The sequence below is a fragment of the Mustela erminea genome, chromosome 4 (assembly GCF_009829155.1).
Source record: "Mustela erminea isolate mMusErm1 chromosome 4, mMusErm1.Pri, whole genome shotgun sequence".
In the NCBI taxonomy this organism is placed as follows: domain Eukaryota; kingdom Metazoa; phylum Chordata; class Mammalia; order Carnivora; family Mustelidae; genus Mustela; species Mustela erminea.
Window position 1 is genome coordinate 132223728 of NC_045617.1, and position 25312 is coordinate 132249039.

Consider the following 25312-nt stretch of genomic DNA (forward strand, 5'->3'; position numbering starts at 1 on the left):
TCTACAATTCTGTTGCTTACAGTCTGCAGATACATGTTCTAGCTGTTTTATCTGTTCTGCATATCACTGAGTTATGTTGTTCTCTGGGATGGTTAGGTCCATAGCAAGGAGTCAGAGAATAGCCCCATTGCACCATCCACTTCAGCAAGGATGAGGGCTGTTGAGAGCATGTCCTTGGACTCTGTGTCATCCTGCCAAAAGTCTTGCGTTCTCTCTTGTTGTCTGTCGATGAGATTTTCTGTATTCTTAAATGAAACTTTGAAATAATGATAGATTATCACACAGTTGCAAGAAAAAATAGATTCCTCACACACCTCACCTTGCTTGCCTCCAAGGGTAACATTTTGCAAATGGTAACCTCACAACCAGGATATTGACATTGATTCAATCCAGGAATCTTATCCACCTTTCCCATTTTATTTGTATTCATGGTGTGTGTGTGCATGTGTGTATTTGATTCTATATAATTTTTTTAAAGATTGATTGATTGTGGGGGCAGAGGGAGAGCAAGAGAATCCCCAGCAGACTCTCTGCTGAGCACAGAGCCCCATGTGGGACTCAATCTCTACTCTGAGACCATGACCTGAGCTGAAACCAAGAGTTAGATGCTCAATGGCCTTGATGCCCCTGGCTCTGTGCAATTTTATCACATGTATAGGTTTGTCTATCATCTCAGTAAACATTTGAACAGTTTCAAAGCCATAATGATCCCCATGGGGCCTTTTTGTAATCATACATATTTTCTTCTCTATCCCCATGCACCCTATAATATATCCTCCATTTCTAAAATTCTGTCTTTTCAAAAAACATTACATCCACGGAATCATACACTAACTACTTCTGTGTTTTTAAGAATAGCTGTTCTCACCATCATATTACACCATACAAGCTCATTTTCTAGAGACTCAATATCAGACACTTTCCAACCATGGAATTGTAAAGGGATTTTTCCAGTTCTTGTGCTTTTTGAGAGTTAAGACATCTAAGTCATGGAAATAATGTCAATTTAATAGAAGTAAAGTTCTGACTTCAAGGTAATAGTTGCTACATCCATATAGAAGCTTATGAAAATTAAAAAATAGAAATAAAATGAGCATTTAATTATAAACATACTGAGAACAAAACTGAAATTCTTTCCTTGGTATAAGCCCATCAAGGATAAACATAACTGGGGGAAGGGACTTCCTAAATTTATTTTGTTTTGTATCATATCCGCTTCCTGAGATTTCCTCTGGCACATTTTCTGTTGACATTACTGTTTATCCCCTTTTGTTTCACCTATTTTTGAAGCAGATAAAAAAAATTAAAAATGGAAGAAACTAATGAAAGCGAAGGAGAGGAAAAAATTGGAGGGTCTTTTTGGGGTAAGATGGTAAGTGTCACTGCATATTAATCTCATGAAATTTTGGGAATGCACCAGGCACACTAGACTTGAGACTTAGGTAGAAGTAGCATGCTGTGCTTTGAGATCAGCTATCTTCCAGGTGGCAGCCACTGGACAGTCCTGTCCTCAATCCTGCTTGTTGCCCCTAAAAATGCTTCTGTTGTAGGTACACCACTTGGAGAACAGGAGGCATCCAACTGCAGAGTCTCCACGAAGAGCATCTGTGCTCCTGTGATGGGGCCGACTGGTCAAAACGTAGAGAGCTCCAACCCTCACAATGGTCACACCTTCAGAAGATGTGACAAAAGTACCAGCTGTTGAGTGATACAGCTAGTCTATGACGGACTGTCATCCCAGCTTGGGACATGGGTAGTACAATGGTCCTCATGGAGCAGTCACCACATTGGACCTCTTGAATCATACAAACTCAGATTGGGGCCAAGCAACATGTGATTTGAGAAGTGCTAGGTGATTTACCACACATGCTAAAGTTCGAACCCCTGCTTTAGTTGTGATGTCTGTTACGCATTCCCCAAACTTCTGACAAAGATAGTCAACTCCAGAGTTCTTTTATCCAAGTGAACAGGGCTCAAGTTAAATTTTATAAGCAGTCAGAAACTACGAAGCTGATGAGGCCAACCAGAGGGTTAAAAATCTCTAAGTGACTTGAAGATAAGGGTGTGTGTGTGTTGCAGAAGGTCAGGAACTGTGAGACAGTAGAGGAAGGATAGCCTACATTCCATGAACAGACTGGTTCATGGACTGCACCAAAGAAACTTTGGAATTGGTAATCCAATGGCTGGAAGTTTGTGGTCTTGGTCAAAGCAAGCCTCTGGCCTTCTTGTTCAGAGCTATGCCTTGTCAAATTAGTTGTGTGGCTACTGTATTTCAAGTTTAACTTGGACAGACAGGCCTGCCAGGCACAAATTTCTCAAGCAGATGATATTAGAGGGGACAAAAATTATCCACCGTGAGACTGTTAGGACAGATGACACTCAGCGGGAATGGCAAGCCAAATCTGCAGGATCCATAATACAATTGGCCAGCCCTAGGGACCCAGTCTCTTTGAAGTGGAAGAGACAGCACGCACGAGCCATCACATGAAGTCACCAGGCTGGAACAGATGCAAAGCTTTCATCCTCCCCACAAAGAAATGAAAGTTTAAAAGATTAAAATATAAAGGAATCACGATAATGGAAGCAGAAATCCTTGAGACATAATAGCAAAAATAGCCAAGATCTCAAATTCTCCTGACTTCCTGTCTACCTTCTTTGGGCCTCTCTCATAAGTGAAAGATGAGTTTTGCTAGATTAGGTAGCAGTTGGAATTAGTTTTATTCACCAGCAGTATTGGGAATAAAGGCAGAGCCTGCAGGAATGTGGGCTCCAGCAACAAGTAATCATTATTGCAAAATCAAATTCCCCATCTCATCTCTGATATGCCTGTATGTAACCCTAGAGCTGGGCTTCAAAGTGTTATAAATTCAGCATACAAGACATGGAGCAGTGGGATATAGAGCCCCTTGTGTATCTAAAAGCTCTGCCCAGCAAGAGAGATATATGATGGCAACTTTCTTCCCATTGCTTTTGCAATAAAATTCACCCAGAGCTCCAGGAAGTTAGGAATGTAATTCAGCTTCAATAAATCAAGACTAAAATTAAGATGGCCAGATATGTAGCAGCCTGTTCAGGTGTACAGAGAATTTCAAATTTAGTGCCCTGGTAATGGGTAGGAGCAGATTATCTAATTATGGAGAGAAAGAAGAAATATTGCTCTCTGGGGTAAAAAGCTAAATGCTCTAATCCATTAAACCACACATCTCTGCCAAAGCTGGATTAATATTAAAGTTCATGTAACGTCTGACTTTTTTTTTTTAAAGGAATGAAGTCAAATGAAAAAAATATATAAATGAAAAAGCTATACTTCACAATATTCTAATTTGACTCCTTGTCAACAAGTTGCGTATTCGATCTTTCAGTGTGATGTATCTGTACCTGATTATAAGAGAGTCCTATTTTTTCCCAACAATCGATCTGCTTAAATTTTTATCAACACATCCTGAGGCTTTTCTGGAAGGACTTTCAGCAGGGCTCTCTTGTGCTGCCCTGGCAGTAGGTGGTCTTGCCATTCATTCTGCTCCTACCTTCCCGCCTTCATCCCGCAGGAGACCTTATGTGTCGATCACTGTGCTTCACTATGGCTTCAGATTTCACTGGGCAGAGCCAATGAAGGACCCATGTTTAACAGGGATTAAAGTTGAGAATGTCCACGTATCTGTTAAAAACCTCAGTCCAATAATCTTATTGCTGAATCTGGATGGAGAGGGAGTGGAGTTTTGACCAGAAAACCAGGTCACAGATGGGTGATTGTGTGATCCCTGAAGCTATGTTACTTCTCCTACCATATTGCAACAGCAGCTACTTGAGATTTTCAAACACACAACTTCATAAAATCTTGGATGCTTTGGATAGAATTGTGTCTAAAGGCAAATGACCCTTTCATATTACCTCCAGCCCTATTATTTGTTTTAAAACCAGTGTTCAGGGGCACTTGGGTGGCTCAGTGGGTTGAACCTCTGCCTTCGGCTCAGGTCATGATCTCAGGGTTCTGGGATCGAGCTCCACATCAGGCTCTCTACTCAGCAGGGAGCCTGCTTCTCTCTCTCTCTCTACCTGCCTCTCTGCCTACTTGTGATCTCTGTCAAATGATTAAACAAAATCTTTAAAAAATAAAAAATAAAAAAAATAAAACCAGTGTTCATGGCAATGAATGAAAAATTCCTGGATTCTTGACTGAAAAATGTTCCTTCCCTCTCTATTTGAAATGTTTTACCTGTTCTTGAAAGTTGCACGTAGAATGAGGAGACAGGGCCATGTATCTGCTCAGGGCAGTCAAATCAACCCTGGTGTGTAATATGGTGACAGATTGTCCTCAGTCTCTGAAACTGTACACTTTCCATTCACTTCAGCCATGGTTTAACTGAGGTGTTGGTTCGCATGTGGGTTGTCTATGCCCCCAACCTAAGTCCTCAATTAATGTGAGATAACCTGAATGCCTGGTACAGAGCCTGCAACATTGTAGGCATTCAGTAAATGGTATCTGATTGCTTTTATTTACTTTCAAGCAACACTGAGTGGCAGCAGCCTCCCACACAAACTTTATGTGCCAGTTCAGAAATTGGTCACAGACCAATGGATTGTAAATGTGAGCTATGTCATTGTCATCCTCAGGGACAGGCAGTTTCTGACACATAGTAGGTTCTAAATAAATATTTGAGGGATTATTGAATGATCAGTGATGCAGACTTCTAAGCATCAGAAAGAAAATGGTTATAAAGGGGCATTCACAAATGCACAAAGATTGCCCCACTTTCTTTTAGAGTCATCTTACTGTTCTTTTAGAAAACAAAACAAAACAAAAAACAATGAATAGAATGCTGCCTGTTTTAATTTGGTAAGTCATAAGACAAATTCATGTTTAACCAAGATCATGAGATGCTCTGCTCAACCGTCGTATCGCAGATGGGCTCACGGTGCCTCAGGGACAGCAGAAGGGGACTTAAGAATGTTGAAGGATTTGAGTTTATAGAATTGTGTGTTTTAATTTTACGATCTTCCATTGCAGTTCTCTGATCACTTTCTGTGTGCTAGGCATCATACTAAGTAATTTTTATACTTATATAATTTATTGCAAATTAAATCATGAGACCATAAATTTTTATCTCTATTTTGTAAGAGGGATTTCATGTGCACTTACTTCCTCAAGGTCTCCTGATACATAGCGAGGCTAATGTAAGATTCCACTCCTTAATTTAGTGTATTCAGAGGGTGTAAGTATCTCATTTATTCCTGAAGTTATGTACTCATTTGTTTTATCCAATGCTTAGGGCAGCTTTTCTCCTAAGGTTGGTAACTAATTTCTCTAAATGATTTAAGGAGAACCTTACTGGCACATGGGTAGTTTACAGGTTAAGTCTGAGCCAAACTCATGTCTGAATCCCAGCTCCTTGATACTGATTGTGTGATCCTGCCCATTTCCTTAACCAATCTGTGCCTCGGTTTCATTAATTGCAAAAAAAGGGTAACAATTAAAGGAGTGAATTTACTCACAGTACTTAGAATGCTACCTGATACATACTAAATGCTCAATAAATGTTAGCTATTATTGTTATTAAAAGCACAATAGATTTTCCTGATAATTCATGAGTACTGCAGAATTCTAAAATAGCTTCTGAATCATGGAAATTGTGGTCAGTGAAAAGTATTTACTTTATTCTAATTCTTTGCAAACTGATGATCCATGGAGTGTCAACAGCTTACTAATAAAAATTATTTTACAGATTATTTGATATTCAGAAGGTATTTTCTCATTTAAATACTACTTTTTGTGACAAAGATTCCGAATGCCTATCTAGTATCCCATTTTTCCTTCATCATTGACAGAGCACTAATTTTATTCTGGATGACAATGTGTGGGCCAAAGAACTATGTTTCTGTGTTTCTGGCCTTCATCCCAGCTGGGATGGCCAGAGATATAAACAGATGGTGCGGACTGAATAGGACTTCCAGGAAAGGCCCTTCAGTTGACTCAGCTGGAGAAAGTCTTTTTGGCCTTCCTCTCTTTCTCCTTCTCTGGGTTTTGATCACAGACCTGATGTCTGGGGCCCTGGTTGCCATCTTGGACTTTAAATTGAACTTGAGAAAAGAAACGACTTGTTCAGTACGGAGAAGCAGAAGGATGGGAGCTGGATGCCTAATACCAGTTGTGGACTGTCTTCTTTCACATAAGAGAAAAACAAACCACTTTAATGTTACTTGGTTTTTCTGCCACTTACAGCTGTACCTAATCGCAATTCACCCTTGTACTTTCCTCGGTCGCTGCAAAATGGACTTAGAATACTACAGTCCTTCAACAAACATATGCTGAGCGTCTGTTGTTGCATGCCAGGCATTGTTTGGGGGCCGAATATAAGGGAAGAGTCTCTGCGCTCAAGGAATTAACGGCCTCATAGAAGAGATAAATAATTATAATAGTACAATGATCTCAAGTGCCAGAATCAGGGGTAGGAGATGGGTTGGTCAGGACAGACCTGACTTTCAGGAGGCCATGACATAGTTGAATGGTGAAGAATATCAAGTGAGAAGGGAAGGGCATTTCTGGCACAGAAGTATCTGACGGAAATGACCCAAGATACACTGCAACACTTCTACAAGGAAATGAACGGTTTCTGTTTTAGGTGCCGAGAACATGATCTAAATTTTGCTTATGGGAGCCAAGTCTTTACATTTCTGTCATACTGTCATCCTCTAAGAATACAAGTTAGGGACAGGCAGTCCTTCCATATAATAGCAGTGGGTAATATCTGTGGAAGCACTGCTGGGCCCTTGCATAAAGAACTGACTAGCAGATGGAAAGATACCTATACTCACAAGATAGACATGGGAAGAGAGAGCATTTGGCAGAGGTAGACAGGTGTTATCTTATCCTTTCCTTAGAGCTGACTGGAGGAAACGGCTAGAAAGGAAAAGCTGGGTAGCTCATCTCTCGTCTATCCTGTCCTGCTCCTCCCCAACAAACCCTGCAGTCCTGGGGGCAGAGAGAGAAGTGTTAGAGGAAGGAGGAATTTGCAGCAGTGAAACATGACATGGAATGCTTGTAGCAGACCCTGCTGAGGCAGTGGTTTGCATGAAAAGTCAGAGACTGGGTCTGCCTCTATGGCACACATACTAGCTTCCAAGACTAGACTCCCCAAGTCTCGGTGTGCAAATATAAGTTTACTGTTTCTAATTTAAAGGCTGTATTATAAAATTAAAAATGCTCCCAAGGGCAATGAAATGTGAGTTCTAATCTGATAAAAACTGTCCCATCTATTACAGAAGAATCACTCACAGTTGGCCTCTTAAATCTGACTTAGTAACATGAAGGACAAAAATGGGGGGCGGTCTTAGGAAACTGTACTGATAGACGTGGGCTTTATGTTAGGCTTTTCCTGATGTATTACCTCATTTAATCCTCGTAACTTAGAGCTAGCTTTATTTTTATAGATTAACGAAATATGGCTAACTGATTTGCTCAAGGTCATATAGCTAGTAAGTGATAAAAGCAGAACTCAACCACAAAGCTATTTCCCAAATCTCTGTTTTTACTTGACCTTTGAATTGTATACTACTCAGATTCAGCATCAGCACCAAAATAGTATGAAACAGTAAAGCGCTAAAGGCTCTATTTTTAAAGAAGATTTTATTTATTTGAGAGAGACTGTGTGCAAGTAGCAGAGAGAGAGAGAGAGAATACGAAAGAGCATGAACTGGGATGAAGGGTGGAGGGAGAGGGAGAAAAGGACTCTGCGGAGCAGGGAGCCCGATGTGGGGCTCCAGCCCAGGGCGCAGGGATCATGACCTGAGCCAAAGGCAGATGCTTAACTGACTGAGCCACCCAGGGGCCGCTCAAAGGCTTTATTTTCCTTATTATTTGGAAACATCCAATATTTAGCTTTCAATATCTGATTACTTAATCAGCCAGCAAGTGTTAAAATGTATAGATTTGTTAATAACACGTCTTCGTTTTTTACAGCGCTTCAGCAGCAGCTTTGAGTTGGCTTTTAGTTTAGAAAAATCTAGACCGTTCTCAAGTCTGAAGTTAGAAAGCAGTAATTTCCCTTCCTGTTTTTATTCCCTGCATATTCCACTGAGCCCAACAACAACAAAAGAACCATTAACTCCACTGAACGAGTCTTACTCCAGCTCCCTCCAGGGCACTTCAGTAGTTAGTTTCACCTCAATGAATACTGACTACAGGAAAGAAAGAAAGAAACAAAGATTTTTTCAACCACATTTACTGGCTCACATAAATATTTGAAAACGAATCCATCTGTTTTCCCTTTCTGTGTCCTTGGCACAATTTATTACAGTTATTACACAAATTACTGTAAATATCCATAAGGGGAAAATGAATTGTAAAATATGAGAGGGAGGCTGATAAATAGCCAAGTTTGTCAGCCACTTGAAAGGACTATTTTTTCCCTTCAGATTAAGCCACTGATTTGCACGTTTTACTAAAATAAGTTTCATCTATTAAAAAAAAGGTTAATTTATAACTTGATCTCAACTCAAGTTTTGACAGTTGAATTTTTACATAAAAGCTGCAAAATTTCAACTAAAAAACAAATAAAACATTCAGAGGTAAGTTTATTCCAACTTCAGCAAATAAAGAATCACTGCGTATCCATTTATGTTATTTCTCTGGTCCAGAATGATACACTTTCCATTTAAAATATTTGTGATCACGATGTGTGTCATGGACAGCTTCTAGTGGGCATTGGTATATAGTCTGTTCTTGATGAAGACAACAATGGACAGATGTTGCCTGATCCCTGGATAATGCTGAATGTGACAAAACCAGCGAGACACATTAAGATATTTCTCCTTTTCTTGAACTGTCAGGTCAACCTAAACAGAGATTAAAAACACACACAACACAGACATTGCATAAGAACAATTTTCAAAATCATTTGCGTAGAAGATAGAAAACTCAGGGAGAAAAACTCCAGTTCTCAAAAGCCAATATATTTAGAAAGGAGTAAGAGTTTCAGCCACTTAGAAGGGTCATTTGTTTGATGCTTTTACGTTCAGTTCAACACTGGGCACGCCTTTTAGGGAAGTCTCAAATTTTCAACCAACGCCAAGAATTACATTAACCCAGCATCTGGAGGTCCAAGTGTTAGAGAACTTGGGTTCCCTCAGTGCCCAAGGCTGCGTGGCTTCGAAGAATGAAGAGGTCCAGATGAAGACTGGTGGACAGCAAAGCAAATATTGAGGAAGAGTATGAAGTTCCAGGAGAGGGAGGGGGGCCTGAGTGGGCTGCCCTCAGAGTTTCTAAGTTTAGGGGGTTTTATGAACTCTTTTGCAGAACTTTCTTAAGCAATCAGGGTGTGTTGAGTCGTGCCAATCAGGGCTTTGGTCAAGTACATATGTCTATTAGGTTAATGTCCATGTGCTGATGGTCTTTTTTTTTTTGCTGACATCTGGGGGCCTAGGTCTTAACTACCTCTTGCCTGTGATATTGACAAATACTTCTGTGGTTAATTGTCTTATTTTAGAACGTTTTGCAGAAGTCATTTCTGCAAAGGCTGCAAAGCAGAATGTTGGTATGATCCTGTCTAAGCTGCAAAATAGGATGTTAGTGCTGTTTTATCCTGGCTGTTCTGACTCCATATTTTCTTGTTGGGGACGCTGGCTCTGATCATCAAACTAACAGAATGAGTTTTGTTTTTTACTTTTCAGAAAGGAAGATGGAGAAAGGAAGACAATAGCTTTCAAAAGGCTAAGACATTGGTTCTTTCTACAATATTTTTCAGCAAATCCAAAAGGAAGTTTTATTAGGATTTAACATGCTTAACAAGGGAATACCATGTAAACTTGAAAAAAATATACACTTCCTTTCTATTAAACTCAGGGGAAAAACTGTACTCAAGAAGACAATGACCCACTTAATTTCAAGTGATTATTGCCAAACACAAGAAGGAAGGGCTATTTCCAGTGGCATATGCCTCAGATGAACAACAGACCTTCTCAATTTGGTCTGTTACAAAACTGAACTCTATCTCCAGTGAATGTAGTAGGTCACACAATTTCCTGTCAAGCTACAAGAATGCCCAGAGATTTGGTTAGAGAAAGACGAAAAAAAGAACAGTTGGTGCCGGTCATTTCACTGGGCTCCAATTCCAGAGTAGGTGACTCAGAAACTTTTCTCTGAGACAAATCTTGGACTGGAATCATAGAGTTGTCAGATAAAGAGAGAGCCAATATGGCAGTAACTACAGCTATAACCCATGTTTAAGAATGTTTAGGGCAGCTGGCTCCTTTTCGTGTTGTTAAATTAACATTTACTCAACTACTATTACAAGTGTCTGTAAAACAGACTGGCATATTCACACAAGAGGAAAAAAAAAAAAAAACCCTCCTGTGGTTCAAACAGGAGTTAGCAGGTTGCTTGTTGGAAGGTACGCCTAGTGAGACAGACGTCTTGTGGCTGTTCAGAATTTAGCATATATTCATGTCTATAGGCAAATACTCTGCTATGTTACTGAGTCAACAACATTGAAGGGCAAATCACTCTAGTAGGCAAAGTGTATTGCAGAATACAAAACAGTATTAATAAAATTAAAAGCAGACACACAGTATTCTCTCAATAAATGTTTACTTGAACTCATACTCCCATTCCGTATTTACTATGAGGCAATTTAAAAAGAAAATTGATACAAATCATCCTGCTTTCCTTTTTACCTTAGATATGAGGATATTATTGTATCAATATCTGATATCTGAACATTGTTTTTGGTGGCCTCTGATGTCCAACTCTGTTGGCTCAGTTTACCTAAATTATTAGTAGTGAGTCTCCTGCTTTTGCTACATAAAAAAAAGTTAAGTTTCAGGTGTAGGTCCTTACTTATAAAGCTACTAAACAAATTATAAAAATATACTCATCTTGTTTAAGGCGGTATGCGGTTACATCTAGTTATCAGAAATATGTTACTATAACTGTTTCACCTATAATATAGTTCATCTATGGCCTGGAGGTACAAAATTAACACATTACTCAAAAAAATTGGCCAAGAATGTCTTTTCTTAATATAAAACGTACTTTTTATTAAAAGAGAATTCATTGCTTCATATATGAAGAATTATCTTATCCCTAAGAATTATCTTACTCCTAAGAATTATCTTATTCCTGGTCTGTACACAGGAGGCAAATAAACAACCACTACAGAATAAACTAATTATCAGTTTATATTTCGAAAGGTAAAACACATTTTGTAAAAGAGCTGACATTTCATTCTTTTTCCAAAATCTTTCCCATATGAGAACCTCATCACTGACTTCAAAAGACACAGGATTTTTTAAAAATCTCAACAACTAGTAAACACAGTGACAAATCTAACAGGAAACGGGGGGAGAGTTTTCTTCATTCAAACATACACACATAGGTACATACATATATTTGAAATCAACTTCAGCAAACCTCTTTCGCGAAAACAAGATACTATACACAACAAAATCAATATTCTCCAACTTAAAAATTTCACACTAAGTCTCTAGTGTAAGAATTATGAGTAGATTCATGGCACAAAGGAACTTGTCACTTTTTGGTTTTTGGGGGTACAAAATAAATGTTGAGATTTTTTTATTTTAGAGAGAGAGAGCAAGTGAGTGGGGGGAGAGGAAGAGATTCTCCAGCAGGCTCCCCACTGAGCATGGAGTCAAATGCAGAGCGCCCTTCCACAATCCCTTCATGATCCCTTCAGATCATGGCCTGAGCTGAAAGCAAGAGTTGGACGCTTAACTGACTGAGCCACCCAGGAGCCACGGTACAAAGTAAGTTTCATTCCAAGAGGTTCTAAAGCTTCTGCTAACATTTCCAATTTATTCCAATAATTTTTAACTAGATGATCTACTTCAGAGAATGTAAATCTGTTCATTTTCCCTCAGAAAAGTTAGCCAAAAATACACAAGAACTTTCCCAAAAGGTTCAGGTTACCACTTACCCTCTTCTTAGTTTAAACTCTGGAGCCTGTCCCATGAATCTGGGAAGCTTCTAACTGATCTCAATTTGTTATCTCTGCCACATTTCTGGTAGACATTTTATTTCTGAATTTACTGTAAACAAACACAAAACAGATCCCTCCCCTGCAAAGAAAAACCTTATAATTTTTTAGAACTTTTTAGATGGAATCCCCTGGGCCCTCTCATGTACAACACTGGTCTTCCAGCATCCCTCTCTAGTTGGCTAGTTTCTTTTCCTTTCTTACAGCAGGAAACACAATATGACTTTTCAGTCACCACTTCCTGTTTCTTACTGGCCCCCCTGCCAGTGTGTCTATAGCGATGATGCTTGGCTCCTTCTACCTAATCATCCCTTTTTACTTATATTGGCTCCCTATATCTAGTCTGAACCTTCAAAGCCAAAGAGATGATATTCTTAGTCACCAATTTCCCACGGAGACATGTGAGCACCATGTTAAGTGACCCATTCCAGATCGGGGCAAGAGGCCGGTTTGCTACCTTCAGAACATTCTTTATAGTTGGTGCTCCTGGACTGCACTGCAGCTGTTTCTTGTACTTTTCCTTTCTTTCTAAAAGAACAACGTACCTCCACTGGTGTTCCTAACTTCAAAACAAATGTATTTTCGTTGATAGCAATCTCATAGTCAAGCAGCACATAACGCTACAAAGGATTTCAATAATCTTGAGTAACAGTCTGTTCACAGGGATGGCTATCTATGAGTGAAATCACTTTAAGAAAGCAATGAGTCACTGGTAGGATAATAAACAGCCACGCTAACTGGCAGTTTCACAAAGAAGAACAACGTAATATTCCTCAAAGGGAATTAAGAGAGACCAGATCTTATAATTAGAGTAACTTAGCCACAACTAAAATTGGGCTCACAATGAAACAAAATACTGTGGGATTATCTGATGACTTGAAGGTTCCCTGACTGCTGTTTTGTACACTGGGCTGATTACACATGAAGTATTTAATAATGGGAACAAATAAATGAAGGAATGCATGAGGGCAAAAATAAATATGCTGCCAAAGCAAACAAAGTACAAGAAACTGTCTCGTGAATGTGAACAGGTAGCCAACCTGAGCTACACATGACTCTGCCTGAACTTAATACTGAACAATCACCTTTTTCTCATCTGGATATATTTACACCTAAGTCAAGAGGGATGTCATTTAACACCACTGTGCAAGTCTATCACAGCAGAGCTTTGAGTCTGTGAGGAGTTCCTTGAGAAGGTGTTTATGTCTCAGATGTACTTTACCTGCACACAGACCAGGCTGAGAGAGATGTTTTGGTTATGGACTCATTTCATGAATGCACAGGGATGGTGAGCTGAATGGTTTACATACCACTCTATTCACTGTTATTTTGAAAAAGAAAAGCAGAATACCCTTCACAATATCCTAATCACTACATGTAAAGGGGATATACATCCCAAAACAGGAAACATAACTGGGCACATTATCATTAAATATTGTTAATGTAACCCGAGTTTTAACATGCTGCATGGAAAAAAACACTTCTAACCTGCTTGAAAATCAAATGCTCTCCAGGGTACCTGAACTTATAATTAAATAAATCTGTAGCCTGTGCTATTACTATTTTGCTTTATAGAATTATGACCTTGTTCATACTGCTGGCCAAGAAGTTCCAGAAAGCTCCCTCCTCCTGAATATTTCCTTTCCCTACTGCATGACCTGCATAAGCCAGAACAGAGAAAAGCGTAAATACACACTTGGTTTGCAAGAGTTACACTTTATTACATGGAAGAAATGCTGTCCTTAATAAGAGCTCTATGCCACAAGAAGCCGGGCCTTCACTAGCCTGCTGACAGCATCACACAAAGGATTAGAGATGACATTTCTCCTAATATTAAGCTTTTAAAATTAAGCAATGCCATGTTTAAATGTTTTAAAAATGTCTACAAGGGTGCTGTTGTTAGATAGAAGTTGTTCTTTTGCTCCTCTAGAAAGTAGCCATGGTCTTAACAGTGAGCTTGCCCTCAAGTCAAGCAACGGATACCTCCTAGTTAGAAGACCGTAGATTTGCCGCCGGGATAAAGATAGGTAGATACCATAACAGCAAATTCTCTTTAGCTAGAGGCTTTTGTATTTTGAAATGATGTAAACTGTGCCACGTCACCATTCTACATTAAAAGTTAATAAAATATTTCGAATCTAGAAAATAAGAGAAGGCTGCTGTGATCAAATTTACTTCAGCTCTACTTAAACCGTCTTCACATTCGAATAAGGTTTTAGAGTTAATCATACTGAAGCATAAACTAAAGACTGCACTATAAAGATATACAACCTAAAACAGGAAGTACAAAGAGGAAGAGACTGCTGAGTATTGCTGATCTCAATAAGCATCTAGTTGTAAGACGCATTGTGCGCAGAGCTGGAAGGGATACAAAGAGAAATAAGACATGATCCTCCTTAGTCCCCTTATTTTGCTTAAAATAGAGTCTTATCTCTTTGAAGTACAAGGAACATTTGTTCTACTTTTTTCCGGTTGTACCAATAATTATTAGTAACTCTCCTTTCACTGTCAAAACTACTGTTTTGAGAAATCAGATGGTCATTCTACTTATAGGCAAGATTTATATTCAAACTTATCATAAGCCTTCTAAAACAACACAAATTCCCTTAAATAGCCAAAGGCTTCCAAATCCTGCAGATATTTTTCTGACAATTTCATGATTCTCCATTTTACTTTATTCTATTTGCCTCTTTAAGTTTTCCATAATATTCTGACCAGAAATTAGCACTTTGCTTTATTCAGTTCTTTTCATGTGAAACAGTCTTACCTCTGTGAAGAGATCAACAGTTGCTTAAAAATAGGGTTTTGTATTTATGTCTCTCAAGAACAGTATTATGGACACATATAATGAACTCAGTAAATATAGTTGTAATAATAGAGACTAGCAGGGAGTGAAAGATCCTATTAGGTGGTTACCGAGAAAATGTTATAGAACTGAGCACGATCATTTAGGGATTTTAGAGAAACGATGTTTAGTAAGTTGAGTAAATCCACTGAGGAATTAGAGCTTGAGGGGGGATGAGGAAATATTATCATACATTATGGTATTTGATGGTGTCTGACGGGCATCCCCGGACACTGGGACACAGCAGCAGATGAAGCTCGTTTTGGCTCCTCCAAAACCCAGGCTGTGTCTTTGCACAAGGCACTTGATGTTCCGAGCCCGAGTTTCCTTCTCTATCACAGAAGGATATATTACTAGCCCCATCTCCTTTCGAGTTATGAGGTAAACTGAAAGATCTAGAGGAATGCGTTAGGTTATTCAGTTTAAGGAGAAGAGTGCAGACGCTATGCATGCGGGAGGAATTCTGTCAGACGGTAGCGTTACAGATATGAGGTGCTGCGGTGTGTGGCTCAAGCAGTTTACGATTTAAGAGACAGATATTTTCCAAGAATGACAGCAGAAACTGAAACAAACCAGAGCTGAGGGAGTCTGTGAGGCACAGAGAGAGACAGAGGTAAGGGCACTTCAGTATGCTTCAGGAACCCGAGAGAGCTTCGCCAGAAGTCAGTGCTGCAGCTGCGTGACACCTGCTGAAATGTGCACGAATTTGGGAGCCAAAGAGAAAAGCAGCGCGAGGACCCTGAGGAGAGGGAGCACAGGTGAGAGACCAGGGAGTATGTTACGGCCGAGAGAGGGGTGTGTGGGCAGAACAAGGGCAATGAGGCCGGCGGGGAGGCAGGGTCAACTCGGAGGAGGGGCTCCCATCCCAGGCAGTGAGGAGCTACTTAAGTCTTTTGAGAAAGACACAATTGTGAGAAAAATCAGTCCAGTGGCAATGCAGATGGACTGTGAGATGAGAATGGTGGCAGGAGGCCATTTCAATAGCTCTGACAGAAGATAATGAATTCTGGAACTAGGGCAATGTCACCCAGGATCACAGGAAGACATGTGAGAGAGGCATCCAGGAGGCGGAAATAAAAGAATCTGATTAATTAGATGCATGAGGTGCGGAATACAGAAAAATGCACAGGTTATTCTTTTCCCACGAGGAGAAGCTGGGTGTTGGGAAGATGTTTAGGTGTGGACAGACGTAAGGCAGCACAAACTCTGGAGTCAAACTGCCTGGTTTCCAGACCAGGCTGTGCCACTAACTGGGTGATCTCACAGAAGATATCTGACCTCTCCGTGCCTCCCTCACATCATTTGTAAAATGGGGATGATAATAATAGCACCTACCTTGTGGGGCTGCTGTAAGGATTAAATGGGTTAACATTTATAAAGCATGGAGAACATAGGGAGTGCCATATAATGTTTGTAAATAAATTTAAGATGGGATACAATTTAAAAAAACTGACCAGGGGGCATCTGGGTGGCTTGATTGGTTGGGCGTCTGACTCCTGATTTCACCTCAGGTCTTGATCTCAGTGTCCTGGGATCAAGCCCCAAGTTGGGCTCTACGTTCAGTGGGGAGTCTGCCTGAGGATCTCTCTCTCCCTCTGCCTCTGCCCTTCCCTCACTCGCACTTCACTCTCAAATATGTAAATAAACTAAAAAAATAAAGAGACTGACCAGGTAAGAGGGAAAATTGCACATACGGGAAAGAAAGGATATAAAATTTGGGACAAGATCCAGAAACGGGGCAGGAGGGTGAGTCCAGTAAGAGGGCAGTGAAAGGGGACAAGGCAGAAGAGGACGAGCCCGCAGTGGGCTGGATGAAGGCATTCGCATCAACAGTCTCTAGGTTCTAGGTGGAAGAGGGAGGCCGGCTCTGGGATAACGACTGAAGATAAAGGGGGAGTGAAGGGATGGGGTTAAGGAAAGTACTAAAGGTCTGGGAATACGCCTGGGAGCAATGAAAGAGCTGATTTATAGGAGAGCCTGGCGGAAACTGGATAGTATAAATTTATAGCAGTACCAATCTCTACTTTGGGATGACTCTAACAGAGCTCAGCCTAGCCATGGGACTGAAGGCATTTATTAGAACTGAACAAGAGGTGGGGATTTACAGGCATAGGGTGGTGAATGCACCATGGAGCAAAGAAGCTGCAGATTCTTACAGAAGTTACATAAAAAGGGATCTAAGTTGGATGGAGAAAAAGTATATGGATCTGGAAAATGCAAAGGAATCCAATTGCCTCAGATAATGATGGGATTAATGCATAAGCGATTAAGAACTAAGGATTAGAGGTTGCAGAGAATATGGGGCACTGCAATTAAGATGTTAGAAGGAGAGTGGGATGGTGATGATGGGGGCCAGGCAATGATGATGGTCAGACTCAAAGGGTGGCAAGAGAAGTAGGTGTGAACAAGAGTAGAAACAACGATAGGAAGTAAACACTTTAAAGAACAGGAAGCTACTATATTTGATGGATCTGTAAAAGGAATATGGCATAACATACCTTGTATAAAAATAATTTATTTTATTTGAGAAGGTGAAAATGCAAATTTGATTTAAGACAAATAAAAATCATTCTGAACATTACAGAGAAAAAAAGCTAACAATACTCACTATAAAGCGATGAAGTCCATAGTACAATAGGATATCTGCTAAGGTAAAGTTATATCCTGTAAGGTAGACTTTATCTTCAAGATATGAATTAAGATCCTAAAAGAAACAAATAAAAAACAAAATTTTAATTGAAAAATAAGTAATAATTGGGTGGCTCAGCCAGGTAAGCATCCAACTCTTGATTTCAGCTCAAGTCATGATCAAGCCCCACAACAGGCTCCACACTCAGCACGGAGTCTGAGATTCTCCTTCTTCCTCTGTCCCTCCCCCTACTCATGCACATGTGTATACGCTCTATCAAATAAATAAAATCTTCCAAAAAAAAAAAAAGACAGTAATTATAAAGTTAACTACCATATCACTGGACTTCAAACATTTAGAAGACTATGAGAAAACAAAACACTCATTTTTAATTTGATAAATTTAATCTGACATTAATAGATTCAGATTCATTCAAAGGAATGGATCATATACCAGTCACCTCATTTTTAAAAATAGGGTAAATGTTATTAGTCTAATTTTTTTTTTAAAGAAATAAGAAAACATTAAAAAATACTATTCAAAATGCCATCTATGACCATTTCAAAGATACCAATTTGGGGGGGGGGCAGAAATAATTTTGTAAATTATGTTGTTACATTTACTTTTTCCATTAAAACATAAAAGCTCTTCAACAATTTCTCTTAAGAGGATTATAATTTATTGGTTTGCTGTATTTTTACATATGTATATTTAAAAATTTTTAATTGTAATACAATCATGTTTCCATCTTAGCCACTTTTAAGTGTATAATTCAGTACAATATCAGGGGTCTTCACACTGTTGTGTAACCAGTCTTCAGAATTTTTTCACCTTGCAAAACTAAAACTTTATTAAACAACTCCCCATTTCCCTCTCACCCCAGACCCACTACCACTCTTTCCGTTTCTATGAATTGGCAACTTCAGATGCCGCAGGTAAATGGAACCATAGGGCATTTGTCTTTTTGTGACTAGCTTATACTTAGCATAACACCATCAGGGTTCAGTCATGTTGTTAACCTGAGTTAGAATTATCTTCCCTTTTGGGGCTAAATAGAATTTCACTGTTTATATATATACCACATTTTGTTTATCTAGTCATCCGCCAATGGGCCCTTCTAGGCTATCATCAATAGTACTGCTATGGATGTGGGTGTACATACATCTCTTTAAAGCCTACTTTGAATTATTTTGGGTATATATCCATAAGTAATATTATTACACACACATACACACACACACAAACACACACACACACTAATTCTACTTTGATCTTTCGAGAAATCAGCATATTGTTTTTCATAGCAACTGCACCATTTTACATTTTTAACTAGGTTCTTTGTTTTTTTGTTGCTTGGCCATAGGAGTTTTTTATATATTTTAGATATTAATTCTTTACCAGTCACATGATTTGCAAATATTTTCTCCCATTCCATGGGTTGACTTTTCACCCTGTTGATTATGTCCAGTGATGCAGAGTAGTTTAAAATTTTGATGTAATCCAATTTATCCATTTTTACTTTAGTTGCCTATGCTTTTGGTGTCATATCCAAGACATCACTGCCAAATCAAATAACATGATTTTTTTTCCCTAAGTTTTCTTCTAAGAGTTTTATAGTGTTACATTTTACATTCAGGACTTCAATCCATTTTGAGTTAATTTCTATATATCGTGTAAGGTAACATTCCAACTTCAACTTCATTCTTTTATAACTGGAGATCTAGTTTTTCTAATACCTGTAAGACTCCACAGTTTTTTAAAAAATATTTATTAATTTATTTGAGAGAGCGAGAAAGAATGCAGGCATGGGTGTGGGGGAGGGGCAGGGGGAGGGAATTTTCCAGCAGATGCCATGCTGATTGTGCAGCCCCATGCAGGGCTCCATCTCACAACATGTGAGATCATGACCTGAGCCAAACCAAGAGTCTGACACTTAACCAACTGAGCTACCCTAAATGATTCCAGGTGTTTTTGGTTTTTAAAGATTTTATTTATTTATTTGACAGAGAGAGATCACAAGTCAGCAGAGAGGCAGGCAGGGGGCCAGAGGGGAGCATCCTCCCCGCTGAGCAGAGAGCCTGATGCGGGGCTTGATCACAGGACCCTGAGATCATGACCTGAGCCAAAGGTAGAGGCTTAACCCTCTGAGCCAGCCAGGCACCTCAAAAGACTCCAGTTTTAAACACCACTTAAACCTACAGAAAGTCCTTTGCCATTTGTTCTCCAGACCACAATCACCAAAAGGCAATGTTAAGTTATATACACAGAAGAATTCATTTAAAATCTTTAACAACAACAACAACAAAATACTACTAAGCACTGAGCTCCCTCAATGGTGAATAAACAGTTTTGAAGAAAAAAAAAAGAATTAAAGTACATGTTAAAAAATGAAATAAAAATCTTAAGAAATCCTAATCCAAATCAGAAGTAAAGTCTGACAGAACAACATGAATTAATCAATTATCTCCCAGAGAAAATAAAAAATGTAGATTAAAAAAAAAAAAAAATCACATGAATACTTTGGGTTCCTCTCAAAATTAACATATAATTTAACAGCACAGGAATTCAGGATGCATTGATTATGGTGCATTCAAATCAAATGAAACAAAAGATTCCTATAACCTTTAGACAAAGGTTTATAAATCAGTTACACGGTTTATTATCAGGTATTCTCACAGGCTCCTCCTCTAAGGACTAGTTACAGAACACTGCTCAGTGGTCAATAGCATTTATTCCAGAAAAACGCCTTAAACTGTAGAGAACATTTTGTTTTCTCAAATCACATCCCAAATACCTGGCACATGGTAGTTCCATGTATTTGCTGAATTGAATTTAATCTCTCTGAGTATGCCCATGTCTTCATCTAAAGACAGTAATTTTCAAAACGCTATATAAACATGGAATTGCTAGGGTTGGTACAGATGAGGGCAGAAAGGAATTGGATAAAAATAGACAAATGCAGAAAAATCAAAATAAAATTTGGGTACGGAGGGTGAAATAGACTGGTATATAAGGAGCTACCACTTAAATTCTAGAGTGATCTGTGAATTGAGATGATTTCTCTCCAAGTGTCTTCAAATGAAACAACCTGGATAAAGTTAAGAATAAAATAAACATATCTTCAATTTAATTTTAAGAAGCATTTTTAAAAAACGTCTAAACTAGTAACTGAACACTGCTCTGTACAGTGCATATTTTCTTAAAACAAAATCCATGCGTAAGTTTTTGTTATAGAGACTCTCAAGGTTGTCATCTTTAAAATGTCTTTAAAATTAAAATTTTTCTGGGGAACCTGGGTGGCTCAGTGGGCTAAGCCTCTGCCCTCAGCTCAGGTCATGATCCCAGGACTCTGGGATCGAGCTCTGCATCAGGCTCTCTGCTCAGCTGGGAGCCTGCTTCCCTTCCTCTCTCTGCCTGCCTCTCTGCCTACTTGTGACCTCTCTCTGTCAAATAAATAAAATCTTTAAGAAAAAATAAATAAACAAAATTAAATAAAATTAAAATTTTTCTGATTAGTGATATAATTCAAATCTTCTCTGCCGTATCACAGAATTTCATATATTCAGAATATTCACAGAACATTCAATATTCATTTGTTTTAAACAAATCTTTCACATGCCACTACCAAAGTTTAACAAACATTTGCTCCTACAGCATTCTACCTGAGGTTTTGTTTCCTAATTAGTATTAAACTTTTTAATAACATTGAAAAAGCAAGTAATAAATAGCTATATATTCCCCATCTAGATTCAAAAACTGCTAGTGTTTTGTAATGCCTGTCATTTTGAAATTATATATTACCTTAATTATGAGCCATTTTAAAACTTAGAATAGCGGTTTTAGCCTGAAATGGAACTTTAGAGAGTAAGAAAATAAGTAATACAAAGATAAATAGCTTGGTATTAAAAATGGGCAAAGAATGCATACAAGGAAATTTTAAAAAATTATTTAAATCCTGGTATACCTACATGAGGCAATACAAACAGGTTATCAAAAAGACAGCATCAATGAATATTTTGTGGACATGAAATGACGTTCGCAACTGTCAATGAACAAAAAAATGCAAGTTACAGCAGCCAATAGCTGCTCACTTTTAAAACACACACACACACACACACATATCTAAATGGAAAAGAAAAGCATGGAAAGAACATGAAGGGATTTCAATAAATATCTGACGACCAAGTTTAAGTGTTATTAGCACTTTTCTCTTGGTGGGACTACTAATGCTTGAGAGTTTTTTTCCTTATATTTAAAAAAATTTCTATTAATAAGTATATACCGCCTTTAAGATAAAAACAGCAAAAAGCAAAAGAAAAACAGAAAACAACGTTTTCTCATCTATGCTCATATGGCCAAAAATCACACTGCAGTCCATTATACATACATTTGTCTCCCCCACTGGTCTAAGCCCTTAGAGGCAAAGACTGTGTCTACTGGGTCACTGTACCACTGCCTTTAGAACTGCATCAGGCCTATCAGCACAGGTACAAGTAAGGAAACTGGCAGAGCAAGGATGACAACCAAATAACCTGTTCCTTACACACTTCAAAAGTGGCAATATCTCTAGTCAGATTCTCTTCACTGAAATTTCAAATAATATTTACATATCCCAGATACAACATTTTGGTGGAAGTACTTCCATGTTCTTAATACCCAATCTCTGAATACAACTTTAAACTTATAAACCTAATTTGGAGAAATCCTGTTCACATCTTTCAGAATGAAGTACTTCATTACTATCCTTGTTTCTGGAAAATTTTAAGAGATAGTTATATTTTATTTGCCTGAAATCCCACATTCACTTAAAGGGAAGACATGCTTGCTTTGCTCTGGAAAGGCTGCTGAGCATGGCAGAGGACAGTGGGAGGGGTCAGTATGGATAGTAATTAAGCATGTGTAGTTGGTCAGGATAGACCTATAAAGGAACAAGGTCGGAAATTCATTTTTTATCAGTTCTCTTGATGATATCTTTCAAAAATATAGCTTAAACCATTTCCCCCAGAGTGATCAATGAAAAGCTTTCAGTGCTATGAGACCTTCTTTCACAACTTATATTACCAGTTTATATTATAATGGGAACAAAATTACAAAACAGAAGGGATTCCTGCAGTGATATGTGGTTACCTGGATATCTCTAAGGTTCCTTCAAATTTTAAGCTTCTATTAAAAAAATTTTTTTTGATCTGCTTTATTTTTATGTAAATAATTAATAAAAAATATCATTTAGAATGTTTCTCACTGCTGGTGACTCTGGAGCCATATTCAGCTTATACCTTATATCAATAGATTCTTTTGTTCTGATTTTGCTTCTTTGGAAAGAAAATACAAATCTTAAAGCATAAGTCTGAAGGAAAAAAATGTGGGTTTTTTCAGATCAATCTAACAGGATTTTTCAGTAGCTCCAATGATTCTGATTTACTTCTTGCCTTCGAGAAAGTACTTCACTGTTGAGTGGAGAAACTAAGTATTAAGACATTAAAAAAAGAATCATACAAATAATGGTTGACTGTGATGACTGTTAGAAAGAAAAAGCATATAGAACAAGGATCCGCATACGTTAGAGAGAGGTGGTCAAAAACATTTCTGGGGAAGGAACATCTGAGCTGAGATCTGAAGGGGGAGGGCAGGCAGAGTCTGTTTCCAGCACAGGGAACAACAGGTACAAATTACCCTGAGGTAGAAGGAAACAAGAAGGCCAATGGCTTCGGCTAGTGAATCCCAGGGGAGAGAGCTTCCTGCTACAAACAGTTCATGTGTTTTAACCTCTAAAGAGAAGTCACAATACCTTCAAAAGAGTGCGAATATCATCTTTATTGGAGTGTCCATCTACCCGAGTTACCCTGTATTCCAACCACTGCTGAACGATTGCTTTTTCTTCTGCAGTGCTCCCCAGCAAATATTCTTTGTTGGCCTGCTTGACAAGATGAGCTGCTATAGTAGTGAGTCCTGTTAGACTTGGACCATTGTTTGTCTGAAGAACTGGAATCTTAAAAAGAAAAAAAATTCTTTTGATAAATTTAAAATACAGATCTCAACAGGACCTCAAGTTCTAAGGACTTGCTAAATCCCTCACTGGTTTTTCAAATGCCCTAGGATTCTACTCTAAGATACTAAGATATTCAAATGAAAATCAGGAAAATTGTAGTTAAGATGTTATTTACAACTTGATAACAGATGCTTCAAGTGAAACCAGTAGTAACATTGCAAAAATCAATGTTTCTACATTAATTCATAACCATGCATATACAAGAGGAAAAAATAGAAATCCCAATACTATTGTATTAATTCTGATCAAGAGTACCAATATCCTCTTTTAGCAAGATGAACATACTTAAATAAACCTGACTTCTATAATAACAAAAGGATATGATTACAGTAATGCTGACTTAATGTCAATATAGTTAGAACCAAATGAGATCTGGGCTGGTTTTAGTGATAAGCAATCTAATATAATTATATCTTGTTAACACAGGTATGGACTGTGGCAATGACTTGGTTGCCATGAATTGCGTATCTACCAATTTTCGAATCATTTAGAGTGAAGTCACTGTTGGCCAATATTTTATATCTAAAAAACATTGCAAAATATAATTGGGGCCACTGATAATAGTCTGGGCTTCAGGTAATCATCTGAAAAATAGTCCAGTTTTTGTTTCCCTTATTAGAACAGCAATACAAAGACTTAGATTATAAGAAATTGACAATTAATTTAAATGTTCTTGATGCACAACCAAGAAATTTAAAGAACAATGAGAAATTTTTAAAAAAATGGAAGGTATCATCTGATGGGGAGACTGACCAAGTAACAATATACAATATACAATCTAAACAACCCAACAAACCAAAAAAGCGTATTTTCTTGGGAAGACTGGCTGATTTCTGCAGTCACTAAATAGTACCTTGTATTTGTAAAGTGATTTACACTTTGCAGGGCCCTTTCATGCTCACCTATAGGTCAACAGGACTCTGCAAAGTATACAAAGATATTAACCTTTTACAGATACAGATTCAAAGGTTACCTCCTACAAGTCCAAGGAAGTAATGAAAGCCACTCTCTGATTTTCCACTTCTCACCTACTTTCCATTTACTACTTAGCTCCTAGAATTTTCACTTTTGCCTTCACATTCAAATGAAGCCTCCACCTCTAAGATCACGAATAATATCCTTTTAAAGAATGCACTGAAAGAAAACAAGAAAACAAAAAAACCCTCTGGGGATGCTGGTTCTATTCTATTTCTTGTTGGTTGGTTCCTTGTGTGGTTACCTACCTGTGTTCACTTTGTGGTAACTCACTGAAATTTATTTGCTTTTCTGAAGGTATGCTATACTTTAAAAAAAAAAAGAAAAACAAACAGAAAGAACTTGCAATCAATGAGCGTGTAGGAGAAATGACATTTAATTCTAAAGAGAATTATTTGTAAAAATAAGTGATCCACCATCCTACATTGCTGACTCAAAAACTTCCCTGGGTGGCTCAGTGGGAGCCACCTCTCTCTGCCGGCCTCTCTGCCTACTTGTGATCTCTGTCAAATAAATAAATAAAATCTTAAAAACAAACAAACAAACAAACAAACAAACAAAAAAAACCTTCCCAATTAACCTCCTCATCACATCTTCTAAGTTGGTGAGTAATTTCATTATCATCTTACAGACAAAGAACCAAGGTCACCTGCTTTGTCACAGCAGAATCAGGGTCTGGATAAGGTAAGATTGACTTGAAAGTCCCTTCTCTTTCCTTCCTACAGCCTAAAGTACACAAATCTTATGTAGTTGCAATTATGGGATATGTACTTTTTCTACATTCATTTTAGGATGCCATAGTCTTCTAAGTAATCATCGTCGACGGC

General features: G+C 38.3%; 1 protein-coding gene across 3 annotated transcripts in view; it reads right to left on the bottom strand.

The window, feature by feature from the left end:
* EEF1E1 (eukaryotic translation elongation factor 1 epsilon 1) overlaps positions 1-25312 on the bottom strand; it is a 32886-nt gene that overhangs the window by 3896 nt on the left and 3678 nt on the right. Inside the window, exons 2-4 of one of the 3 annotated variants that reach the window (XM_032341063.1) lie at positions 23250-23450; positions 17441-17536; positions 8204-8832 (exon numbers count right to left, since the gene is read on the bottom strand). In XM_032341063.1, coding sequence (XP_032196954.1) covers positions 8692-8832; positions 17441-17536; positions 23250-23450 — 438 coding nt within the window. In that variant the 3' untranslated portion in view covers positions 8204-8691. Of the gene's footprint in view, positions 1-8203; positions 8833-11567; positions 15165-17440; positions 17537-23249; positions 23451-25312 lie in introns of those variants that run through there. The other 2 variants (XM_032341064.1, XM_032341065.1) reach the window with 2 other exon arrangements.